The 11,974-nt window shown below is 49.1% G+C and overlaps 5 protein-coding genes across 5 annotated transcripts; 2 read left to right on the top strand and 3 right to left on the bottom strand.

Moving 5' to 3' along the window:
- Positions 1 to 551: 551 nt before the first annotated feature.
- IAQ61_000607 (uncharacterized protein) lies at positions 552 to 1,384 on the top strand (the record flags this gene model as incomplete). The annotated part of the gene is made up of 2 exons (XM_003842710.2): positions 552 to 825; positions 882 to 1,384. Coding segments are annotated over 2 exons (777 nt in total), but the record flags the coding sequence as incomplete, so codon positions are not given.
- Positions 1,385 to 1,406: 22 nt separating this feature from the next.
- On the bottom strand, positions 1,407 to 1,637 carry IAQ61_000606 (uncharacterized protein; the record flags this gene model as incomplete). The annotated part of the gene is made up of 1 exon (XM_066094750.1): positions 1,407 to 1,637. The coding sequence occupies one exon, from the start codon at positions 1,635 to 1,637 to the stop codon at positions 1,407 to 1,409; it is 231 nt and encodes a 76-aa protein (XP_065955058.1).
- Positions 1,638 to 1,950: 313 nt separating this feature from the next.
- On the bottom strand, positions 1,951 to 2,289 carry IAQ61_000605 (uncharacterized protein; the record flags this gene model as incomplete). The annotated part of the gene is made up of 1 exon (XM_066094749.1): positions 1,951 to 2,289. One exon carries the CDS (start codon positions 2,287 to 2,289, stop codon positions 1,951 to 1,953), a length of 339 nt encoding a protein of 112 aa, XP_065955057.1.
- Positions 2,290 to 4,121: 1,832 nt separating this feature from the next.
- On the top strand, positions 4,122 to 5,163 carry IAQ61_000604 (uncharacterized protein; the record flags this gene model as incomplete). The annotated part of the gene is made up of 2 exons (XM_066094748.1): positions 4,122 to 4,165; positions 4,494 to 5,163. The coding sequence occupies 2 exons, from the start codon at positions 4,122 to 4,124 to the stop codon at positions 5,161 to 5,163; spliced, it is 714 nt and encodes a 237-aa protein (XP_065955056.1).
- Positions 5,164 to 9,101: 3,938 nt separating this feature from the next.
- On the bottom strand, positions 9,102 to 10,965 carry IAQ61_000602 (uncharacterized protein; the record flags this gene model as incomplete). The annotated part of the gene is made up of 5 exons (XM_003842712.2): positions 9,102 to 9,290; positions 9,348 to 9,739; positions 9,795 to 10,129; positions 10,185 to 10,663; positions 10,738 to 10,965. 5 exons carry the CDS (start codon positions 10,963 to 10,965, stop codon positions 9,102 to 9,104), a joined length of 1,623 nt encoding a protein of 540 aa, XP_003842760.2.
- Between the last annotated feature and the right edge of the window lie 1,009 nt (positions 10,966 to 11,974).

Raw genomic sequence — 11,974 nt, 5'->3', positions numbered from 1 at the left:
GCGCCGTAGAACGTAGAACTTGCCCGTTCCGAGACGAAACCAACAAAAGACAGTGGAGCGACCGGGTGAGAGGCAGAGCGAACGATTGCGCAGGTATTCAAAGGATAAGGATGACGCGCTACGGATTCTGACAAAGGGCGAAGAAAAGGTGGAGTTTGCTACGTGAATCGCTGCTGATAAAGTACCGCAACGTCCATTACCGGTTCTGGCCGACGCTTTGGCGCAGTGACGAGTGGAGTCACACGACGAAAATAAACTCTGATGGACGTTGCATAATTACCGCGGAAAGACGATTGGAGGCTGGAACGGCTTACGTACTTGGGCAGTGCTGTGTTAGAGGAGAAGTCGGTAGAGCAGAGAGTAGAGCAGAGAGTAGAGAGTAGAGAGTAGAGCAGAGAGTAGAGAGCAGAGAGTAGAGCAGAGAGTAGAGAGTAGAGCAAAGAGTGGTCGCAATCACAGAGAGGGAATGAAATGAACTGTAATGAATGAATTGATGTGGTCATGCTGTCATTCATGCAGGGAAAGAGCAACCTACAAGCGCCACTCTTTAGCCGCGGCCCTCCCAGCGATATGACTGGCCCGTGACCTTCTCCGCTCGCGCCAAGGCTGGCTTCTCTTTTGCTGCCCAGCTGCTTCTGCTACATGCCAACTTTTTTTTTCCTGTAGCGACGCACACGACCATTTCGCCCAACACAAACGCTGCGAACATGGCTGCTGCTGCCAAACGCCCACGCGAGGACGAGGCGAAGTCATCTGCGAAGAAAATCAAAAAGGGATTCCAGATTGGACCGGCAAATCTGCCAGATGGCACACATAGACGCAAGGGTTAGTTAGCTACGCCGACGGTATACATCTACGCATCATGCTGATCTTGGGGTCAGTGCAAAAGATCAAAAAGGATCTCATCCACAAGGCCAAAGTCAAAAAAGAATACGCGAAACTCAAGGCTCGCCAAGAGACCGAAACCACAACGCCTCGCAAATCTGTCTATGAACGTGAACAACATAACGATGATCGTCACGAGGAGCCTACCGAGCCTATGCCAGAGCCTACGCTTGAGCCTCATCCTGACCGAGTGAAACTGCTCGAAGAAGCCGACCCAGAGGAAGAATCAAAGCAACACACTGAGCGTAGGCAGAGACGACCACGTCCCATGCCCTTCCAAAGGGAGGCCGAGTTGGCGCAGAAGAAGAAAGAGGAGGCCGAGGCGCGTCAGGCAGCAAGAGATGCCGCAGAAAAAGAACGTGCGCGAAAACAAGCAGAAAGAGAGCGCTTTAGGAAGACCATGGCCAAGGCGAGAGAAGGGCCGAACGGGCAGCGCAAACTCGGCCGCGAGAGTACAGTTCTGCTTGCAAAAGCTCAGCGACTCATGGGGAAGACTTGAATTCAATGGGAGTCCATGGGCTCTACTGCAAAATACCACACCAGGATTTGTAATCAATCGCCACTTGCAGACAGCCGAAGCTACCAAGCATAGCTGTACGGGTACCATCGAGCAGTAAGATTGAAGTGCAGTATCTGAGAAGCTGGATTCCCGCGCATCGGTCCTTGACGCCCTTTTGCTGCCCTGCCTCGATCCGTGGCGAACAGTTCCAGGACACGGTGGTCCACTCATCCTCTGGAATCCTAGATGACATGTTATACTCCACGGGGTGGCGTCTGACATAGCATCGGACCACGGAGATGTAAGCGACCGTTGATGAGAGTGCGTCACCGTACAATCAAATTGTCTCATCGCTATATGTAGGTATAGACACATGTACTGCATGACCATGCTGTACTCTTGGGGTATTGGCCTGTTTACCGGCGTGGTTTCATCACGTCAAACGTTACACAGGGTGCCTTCAATCACATCATATAGTAAAGAGCGGTGGATCGTTGTGGTAGTCCCACGAGTGACGGCCAATGAAGACGAACTTTCACTGTAAGCATAGTGAGCGATGCCGATATCTAGAACATCGGTACGCCGAACCATCCGCCTCTCACAACCTTGTAACGCTGTAGGTGTACTCTAGCTATAGGACAAACTTCGCCATAACTTGGCTCTGGGCATGTGATGCATGTCGCAAAATCTATCCACGTTTGTTCTGGATTATTCGTAACCTTGATAGCTATGGTTACTAGCGACAGATTCACTGCTTGCGTTTGCCAGTATGTCATGCTGCCTACTTTTATGGGGATGGGATAGGGTACCGCCTTTCCGGGATTAGCTAAGTGGAATTTACCGGATATGGCGATCAATACACAATCACTTTCACTCTGGTTCACTAACCCCTGTGGTTCCATCATCCTTCTATCATCCACCCCACGCGTTCCATCCTCACAAAGCTGACTTCTCGCATTCTGTACCAATCGAACGAAATTCACAAAATCGCCTCCTTAGCAATATTCTGGTTCTGGTGCCCGATCTTAATAACCGTGATAGCTCACAGTACCTTCGGTTATGCGAGCATACTGACAATCACTTGATATTGGGTTGCTTATCTGTCCAACAGGATAGCTTACTGGGGGAGCCGGGTGCATAGATCTCGTCGAGTGACGTAGGCGTTCTTCGTCCATTTGCTTACTTATATCAAGTTCTTACAGATCAGATCGATCTCTTGACGGGTCCATTTAGCCATCATGCACCACATTCGGAAACAGTGCCTATCCGCACAAAAGACGCGTAGAATGTGTTCACTAGCGATAGCCACAAGGCGGTCCTTAATCAGCTCAACGAACGACGGCCATCGTCATCACAATGGCTGGAAGCTCTATCATTCTTCGTGTTGCATGCGGGACACGTCACGCCGCTCTTGTCAGGGTACCTTCAACTATCTCAATGCTTTCTGCAGACGAAGTCGTAGACTGATCAGTATACTTACCGGTTTCGAGCAGCATACACCGTATTCAAACAGGTTGTGCGGAGGTGTAGATACCAGCAAACCTGTTCTCAGCCAGTTGGCCATGAGCTATGGAAACCTAGAAACATGTGTTCTCGAATTCCTAGAGAGCTCTTTGGCATACCATGCACCTGGATAAGCTTATGCTCGTTTTTAGGATATGGTCTTCTACCTACTGCTCTAGCGGTGTGTGTGGTCCATGCAGCCCTACCAGAAAGTTGCAGGGGCTTTACCTAGCTTGTATCAACATTGGGGCTGTGAACCACCATCAACGGCCCGTCATACGACACATCAGTGCTTGACTCACGCATCAGGTCGCAAAGCCTGTTGACATGCATGAGAGAAGTTGGTCACTGTTATTTTTCTCCGCTTCGTCCGTACAATGGATGGCCTAACGAGGCAAGGGCACTACAGCTGCTCTTCAAGCCCTGGCTAACCAAAAAGCGAACGGACTTCTATACACAACTAGTCGCAAGTAAGTAATAGAGCCAAGTGATTGTCTCTCTCAGGCTGACTTGCGCTTTAAAGTCAGGCATGCATCTGCGCCTGTATGTTTGCACTTCTTGTTACTTTTTTACGTCCCGTTATTCCTGCATTGGTCTAGTACTATACTTCCTTTGACAACCATCATCTTCGTCTAAATCTATAACTACCTTCATCCGATCGTAGACTTGTTCATATATAATATCGTGAGCTTATCCTCTGCAGTAAGTATTATCTAAAATTAGTGTACACTGCGCCGAATAACAGACGCATGCCAGACGTTTGTTTTCACCGATGGACTCATCAAATCGCCAACCTCGAAAATGGACACTATCAGAAGACCGCATACTTCGTGAACAAGTCGAAGCCCAATGTACGCCATAACCGATTCCCCCACACTTTTCATTGTTCTTAATCGCCAGAAGTGCCTGGACGACATGTAATTTTCGAATTTGAAGATGGCTGGCTGACCGAAACTGCAGCGATCAACGGCGACATTAGGGACTGGTAATCTGATTTCTTCCTTATTCCTAGCATAAAATTTTGACATTTTCTCTAGGTGTCGCGTCGCTGATCAACTCCCCGGCCGTACGAACAAGGACTGTCGAAAGAGGTGGCATAACTCCGTCGCTGGAGGGCTCAAGAAAGGGCAGTGGGCCAGAAGTGAAGATGATTTGCTTATCAAGGCTGTGAAGCAGCATGGGCAGAAGTGAGCATCACAATTCCTCCAGTTGGCTTAACTGACATGTTGCAAAGATGGACACTGGTCGCGAACAGTGTTACATCCAGGAGTGCAGACCGTAAGAATCTAGGATCGTAGAAAACGAAATCATGTAACTGAAAATCTTCAGAATGTGCGAAACGATGGCAACAGTCTCTCGACCCAGACTTGGACCGCAGCGAGTGGCTTGAGACTGAGGTTTGTTTCTTTCGATCAAATAGGCTGTCTGTATGGAAATTGGCTGATTATATGGCCCTAGGATAGGACTCTCCTCGAAGCAACTCAACGTCTTGGTCGACACTGGAAAGACATACAGCGAGAACACTTCCCTGGGCGATCTAAGAATTGTATCAAGAACCGGTCAGTTACCTTGCACGATGTTCAAGTCCTCTCTGACTTCAACCCAGCTACACAGTTCTAGTACGACGGTACCAAAACCAAGGCATACGTCTCCCAGATGTGGCGAGCTCACCGTCCGAATCTAGCACACCCGCAATATCAAGCTACCCCGAAGATGATGATTACCTCTCGTCTGCACCAAGTATGTACACCGATCTACTATCGGCACCTGCACACGCCACATCGTCACGAAGTCGCCATTCATGGTCGAGCATGGACAACGAAGCATATGCGACCTGGTCGACTGGTCAAGCCTACAACATGCCCATCGCGATGACCGCTCCGGACTTGTATCACACGACGACCACGGTGCCGCAGTATGCTTTGGCCCAGCCACCTACACTAGGCTCAAACGCTTCTCATACAACCTCGTCATCACACTGGACAACATCTGCAATGCAGTCGACAATGCCCATGTACACGCAGTCACCGGTCACCGACACCTTGCAGACTCCTTTCTACAGCGATAATTATCCAGCCACTGAACAAACACTGATGGCCTATAGCCCATCCTACACAGCCTCCACGGCCCGACCAAATTATACCATGCCTAATCAATCAGCCTCTAGCATGCCTCGCTCTAGGTCATCAAGTCAATACCAGCACCACCCAACGCACTCGACGCCGCCGACATACCACGATCCGCGGTACCCACATAATCCTGCCTATCACTATTGAGGCTGTGCACTATATGCTATAGTACGTTATGACTTGGCATCCCAGGTCGTCTTACACCTTCATACAAGGCAGCATCGATGTTGTTCCAACATTAGACTTTGTAACCAAGCAAACGGCAAAACAGCCGACAAAGATCTTTGAGATGACAGTGAAGTAATACCATCATCAGTAACACCGTCATAACATGCTTTTTCCCATCTTGAATGTTCGGCCCTGGCTGGTTGCCTTGTTGACAACGCAATTTAGCGAAGTCTTACCCGAAATGGAGGTAACCTAACAGTACCACACATCTTGCACAGCCTCAGAACTACCCGTATTCACCCGCCAACCACAATCTCCAATTTCCTTCTGGAACAGTTGCCTGCCTGTGTTTCAAGGTGGCCGTCCATATTTGGTCTGAAACTAACCTTGAGATCATCTGCGGTACCGGTAAGTAGGTACCGGTAGTTCCAACCCGGTTCTCGCTTCGCATTGGAGGGTTTTGCGACTGCGCTAACAACAGCACCATTACCATTGCCACGACACTATGGTACCTAACTTTGACCTACACAGTACATGGTATTTCATTCAGGCCTGATTTGCATCCCGGTCCCACATGCCCTTGCATTGCGTAGATGTAGATGGATCGCTTACCGCGACACGGAACCCGTCGAAATGGTCAGGTACCTGTACGCGTCGCATGCAGATTGGCTATATCCATTTTGGAGGGATTGGCGTTAACTTTGGAGGCCGCGTATGTTGCTGCCTAGAGTATGCCTAGTCGGTGATTGCCGGTAGGGGTGGTGGACGCGTATACGTTGTGGAGGGGGGTTGTTCTGGGGTGCGGGAAGCGAGAATTGGAGTGATATTGTGTGTAATATGTAGATTGTTTGTTTGGCGTCATTGCTATTTTTGAAAAAAATCCATGGGAAGCTCAAGGTTCGTTATTCTTGAACCATAATGCTATCGTTGAATTGAAGGGTGCCCGAATACACATACTTCATTTGCGAGTTGCTATGACTCTGTAATGAGGATGACGACAGTAGAGCATCGGATCCCTTTCGTCACTGTTGCCAAAACCACGATGAACCTCATGGCATCTAAATCACTTGCCTCTGTTTTAGCGTGTCAGGTCTCAAGCAAAGCTAGCCGTCCGCTCATCCAGACAACGAAAGCAATACAATACATCTCAAAATAGCAACAATATAGAAACCCATATGCCATCACTTCTCTAGCCAAACAGACCGTCGGATCCGAGTACACAGCACATAGCCATTGCACCTGCATTCCTGCACGCTATACGCCACCGCAACCAACAAAGCCATCGTCTGATTACCCCGGAAGCATAGTACGGAACGAGTGAGCCGAGTGCAGCGGGGGACCTGCAGAAAAGAAGGACACTAATATGACAAGGAGATGGAGAAGGATCTTCAGTCGTTTGAGCCTTGGTGTCTGCCTGGCCGCGGTTAGGCGAATGGCGACCAACGCGATTGGGAGGTCAAGCTTTCGGTAAAGGATACCGGTAGGGGTGGTGTTGGCAAGATCACGGGTGAGGGTGATGGTATAGGCATGTGATTGAAAGCTAGATTGAAAGAATATCCTGTTGGGTTAGTTTGAAGTAGACGCCTATACGCGAGTGTCTAAGTTTAGTGTTTCAATATACTTCTGTGATGACAATAGTGGCGTTGGTACATATTATTTAGGACATGAAACGTTGTTCATTCTGAACCATGACACTGGTAAATAGATGTAATGCACCATCTAGTCTATTGAATAAGCCTCGTGTTTCTATTATTCTATAAGTATAACAAAGTCCTCTCTTCGGCCTCGGTATGCAGGCAGTGGAATTTAACACAAATCAGATGCCAACTCTTCGTAATGTGGAATTTATTGGAAAAATATATTAGCTTCCTTCCAAGGCTAGAAAAAAGACCACAGGTTACCGGTACTCTTATAACTTTCTCTTCGTTCCATCTCTTCGTTCCAAAAACACTATGCTTAACATCAGTATCGTCACAAAACATGATGCGCCACGACGTGCCGACGAGAAGACGTGAAGATATTTTCCACTCCGTGGATCCACTACCTAACATAAGCCCCTATGAAACTGTTATATTTCCCTTATGCAAATAAATACCCTCGTACTTTCACTTCACACTTCCTACCAGGGAAACCGTTCCTTCGCAGAGTTCACCTCCAGTCTGCCTCGCAACTGGCGAGCCATATTGCCAAGGTCAGAAATTTCCCTCGAACTTCACCTACATGGAACCTCGCCCATATGTAACTAGCAAAATATACCTAGCACAGCCCGAGACAAATAAATTTGTCGAATCAGCCTCATAGCTAGCCTAGACCGCGTGGCAGTAGTCGCTCCACATTTCGATCGTACATACAATGCAATGAGCCTAAATAATCCATGATCTTCATGGCAGGGCTGTAGTAGGGCAAGATTACTCCACAAAACACTTAGAGCGGATAAGTGTACTGTACCACGATGTTTTGACAAAATAGGCGGTGCTATATTCAAGGGCTTATATAGCTTCCAAGTCCAATTGTAGGATAGAGAACAAATCAGGTTGGCTAGCAAGAACCTTGATGTATATAAAAAGTCAGGACACAATAAATCACATCCCCAAAAAAATCTTATAGAATTCATGCCCCAAATTCACAGTACAGCAAAACTGCACCAGGGCTCTTAGAAGCTCCAATTTCGAAATTCCCATGTGCTTACCATGTTCTTTCCTATATCTAAATTGCCTCACAATTCTTACATTAAGTAGATCTTTCTTTTAGAGGTCGTTCATTATAAATTGCCTATCGCATCATACCAGCACGTTCATTGTAGCGACACCTGCAAATCCATCCGTCACTTGTGTTGGATTGACTCACATTGTATTTCCCCATCTTTCCACACAGCAGCAATAATCCTAGCTAGCACAACCTTTAGTGCACAAGATGAGTGGTTCTGGGCCCAAGCACAGTGACACTAGCGTGGTGTCAGTAGAGAAAAATCTTTTCGTGTGCAATTTTCACTACTAATAGCAAGATATGTATTTGAGATTTACCAAATTCTCCATCAATAACATGAACTGCCTGGTTAGCTCAATCGGTAGAGCGTGAGACTCTTAGAGTCTTCGTTCCCCAAGAACGATTGATCCATCCAATCTCAAGGTTGCGGGTTCGGTTAGTAATCCCCTCAGTTCCCCCGTTCGAATCACTCTTCTAACAGTTTCCTAGACCCCCGCATCGGGCTTCAATTCTTTTTGCATCTTTTTGCATCTTTCCATGCTGCGATCTTTATCTATTATAGCTGCAGTGTAGCACTTCGCCTCTTATTCTATGCAGTCTCATAGGCTAGAGTTTTTTTTTTACGTCTGCTAGCTATCTTTATGCTGTTTATGCATCTCCCTTGCTTTAGATACTAGGTGCAGGACAAAGTCCCCACACGTACTGCGCTAGCTTCCGTTTTCCACGCTGAATTCACTTTCCTCCTCTACTTTCACATGCACGTACACATGTACGACATCCCGGATATTCTTAGACTTGAACACTAGGATGATGCTTGCTTCTGACGCCATGTTATCTTGCCTTGCCTAGGCTAGGGGAAGTTAATGGGATAGATGTTTCAGGCTTGATTAATAGAGCAGTTGCGTGCTTTTTCGGTCTTTTTGTTTGACTTTCGTGCGGAATAGATGGATTATTAGAGGAAGATGGGTGCGATGTGCAAAATCTTGGGGCTGGATGAATGCTTGTGTGGATTTTGCAGTATCTGGTTCCATGACCAAAAGAATGTATATATGTACAAAGAGCATTGATTGGTATAAAAATGCCTGCTACGACCACTTTCGCGTGAAATTTTCATTAACAACGAAGCCAAGCTTTTCATTGGAACGAGGGGTGTTCGCTCCAGTTTTGCATTATGGTTCATCGTGTAAAGAAGCCACATACGGGGGCCATGTTCACTCGTCGGCATCAAGTTCGACAACGGTCTTGGTCCATTGGCGGGCTGGGACCTTGCGCTTGAACAAAATGTCGATTTCACGGTAGGAGCGGTTCTTCATCTCAGGCAGGTAGAAGTAGGCGACGACGAAGCAGAAGAAACCGGTTCCACCCCAGACGTAACCGCACTTGCCACCGAGATTGGCCTCCTAGAATTCTGTTAGCAAGCATGTCCTGCAAGTTTATCGAGACAAGGGGCAACGAACCTTGGGGTTGAGCATGTAACTCGCGAGGAAAATACATGGGATGTTGACCATGTAGTAGCATGCACGTCCGACACCTGTGGTCAGAGGTCGCAGACGAATAGCAGATGTCTCTCCAATAATGACCCACGAAGCGGGCGCAGGTCCCAAGGTGAACAAGACGGAAACGATGAGACCCAGGGAGGCTTGCGCCAAGGAGGCTGCAGTCGAAGTGCCGACAGAGCCTGCGATACCGAGGGCAATCAGGAAGCCGACGTTGATGAGAGAACCCCAAACGTAAATGGTACGTCGGCCGAGGTACGAGGTGAGAATCCAGGAAAGCATGACAAAGATCCACTGGAGAGCGGATGTGATGAGACCCAGGGCAAAGGCAGTATCCGTCGACATACCAGCCTCTGTAGTTATATTAGCATACAGATTTTATCCGCTGTAGCAATGGCGGGAACTTACGCTCGAAGAAGTAGACGGCCTGGTTAGCAATCAGGTTACCAGTAAGATTTTGTGCCGCATAAACACCACAGACAATGGCAGTGCGGTAGAGGTCAGTGCCCTTGAACAATTCGATGTGGTTGGGCTCTTTGATGGATTTCTCGAGATCGATGGTACGGCGCATCATGGCAACAGCCTCGCTAGTGTTAAGAGTCTCTTTGCGTCCCAGGCGTCCAACTGCGTGTTCTGCTTCTTCAAGACGTCCCTTACGGACCAACCACCAAGGCGACTCGGGGGCAATGAAGAGAAGAATAGCCAGTGGGGTTGGGAACATCCATTGGAGAGCAATGGGAATCCTAGTTATCTCTATTAGCATATTGGACCCGCGTGCAAATGAAGAGAAGAGCGCACCTATAGGCAATTGGGTCGTTGATCTTGTTGTAGTGGTAGGTGACGCCACCGACGATAATAGCACCAATAGCCCAGAACATTTGCAACATCTGAGTGGCAGGAGCACGCAGCTGGATTGGCGTAATCTCACTGCAGTAGGCTGGGGCGTTGGCAATGAAGATTCCCCATGGAATGCCCTCGAGAAGCTGGGCGACAAACATGACGGGCAGCGACTTGGCGAAATAGAAGATGAAGATGAAGGCGTTCAAAAGCATCAGTCCGGTGATTGTGGCCCATCGGTATCCAATACGGCTGGTAAGGGGACCGGCAAGCATAACACCGATAATGGCGCCCACTGGCCCACCCATTTGAAGAGCAGATTGCCAACTAGCTACAATGACATTCTTGTTGGTGTTGGTGTCGAGAACACCGTAATCATTTGCGAATGCGGGAAGAGCAATGAAGTTACCCATCAAGAAGACACAGTAGGATTCCATGATCTGAAAATGGTGTCAGTGATCATTCGTCGTCGTCGAGCCAAAGCAAACATCAAAGAAGAAAGGGAAGAGCTTACAATGGTGCAAGACATGATGAAAGCCCAGAAGGCGGCCATGGGATACGCCTTGACAGCCTGGATCACACCCATGTCATGCTCAGCAGTCTCTGCGTCCATGGCAGCCAGCTTGTACTGCGCAGCCAGCGCCTTCTCATCGAGGGCGGCGGCATCTTCGACTGGCGAAATGCCCTTCTCGATGTGTTGGTCAACGCCATCGGTCTTGATATCGACGGGCTCGTGACCCATGATTGCTGATGTCGATCTAGATGTCCAACGTGTGGAGTAAGGTGAGGATGGCAGGGAAAGAGTACCTGTGGAAATCAAAAGGCGAGCAACTGGAAAGGCTCCAGCTTATAAAGAGCACAGGGGCACGGCTCCAACGCCCGGCAGACCTGTACCTGGACAGATTACCGTGTCTGCCACGGTCTGGGATGTGTAGTATCCATTTTCCCATGCGACCGGTCACAGGGCCTAGCTGGGCAGTCGGAGAGAGGCCGATCTCAAGGCGTGCGAGTCTGGGGTCACAATCACCTCGTTCCCAGGTATTCCAGATGGTCGAGCGCGCATTAGTAGCGGATAGACTGCCCAAAGGGACGGTAGCGCTCTGACGGATGGGACGGTGCCTCGACTGTGATTGCAATGGCTCGGCGTTTACTGCGATGAATTTGCGCCACTTGACGGCGGTAGACTTTTGTGCCGCTCCATGGCAACCTATCAGCGGGTTGGCGAGCAGCAGCACTGTCCAGGTGCTAAGACCGTCCCCGCACAACAGATGACATTTCATCCGGCCCCGCCGAGCCTTCATCCCCAGCTTCTCCAGCTCCACTGCCGTAGTCTCCACGCGGCCACCGTTCTTTTCCAACCTCGTCTCGGCCACGATACACCGAGCTCTACAAGGACCAGCGGAGCTACTTCCCTGCCCTGTCATGACCTTGGCTCGTTAGCAGCACAAGCTTGCGGACGGCGGGCTGCAACCGACTGGGAGGCGCTGGGTGTGCTCCCAATGGTCCTACCAAGCTGGACTTGGCTACGACAAGCTACTGAGGGTCTTCCTGGGCAAACGCCCGATCTGAAGACGTTGGCCCTGCTTTGGCCCTCAGCCTCAACTCGGTGCCAGAAGATCTCCCCTCCCGTCCCCCGTGGATCCTGCTAAGATCGTTTGAGCTTTCTAGCAAGGAAGCACAACCATTCCAGGCTGTCGGGAAGCATGGTGCGGTTGTTGTCGTTGTTGTTGTTGTCATCGTCGTTGGTGTCG

This window comes from Plenodomus lingam (genome assembly GCF_022343315.1).
Source record: "Plenodomus lingam strain CAN1 chromosome Unknown contig_11, whole genome shotgun sequence".
Taxonomy (NCBI): domain Eukaryota; kingdom Fungi; phylum Ascomycota; class Dothideomycetes; order Pleosporales; family Leptosphaeriaceae; genus Plenodomus; species Plenodomus lingam.
This window is presented reverse-complemented; position numbering and strand designations above follow the sequence as displayed.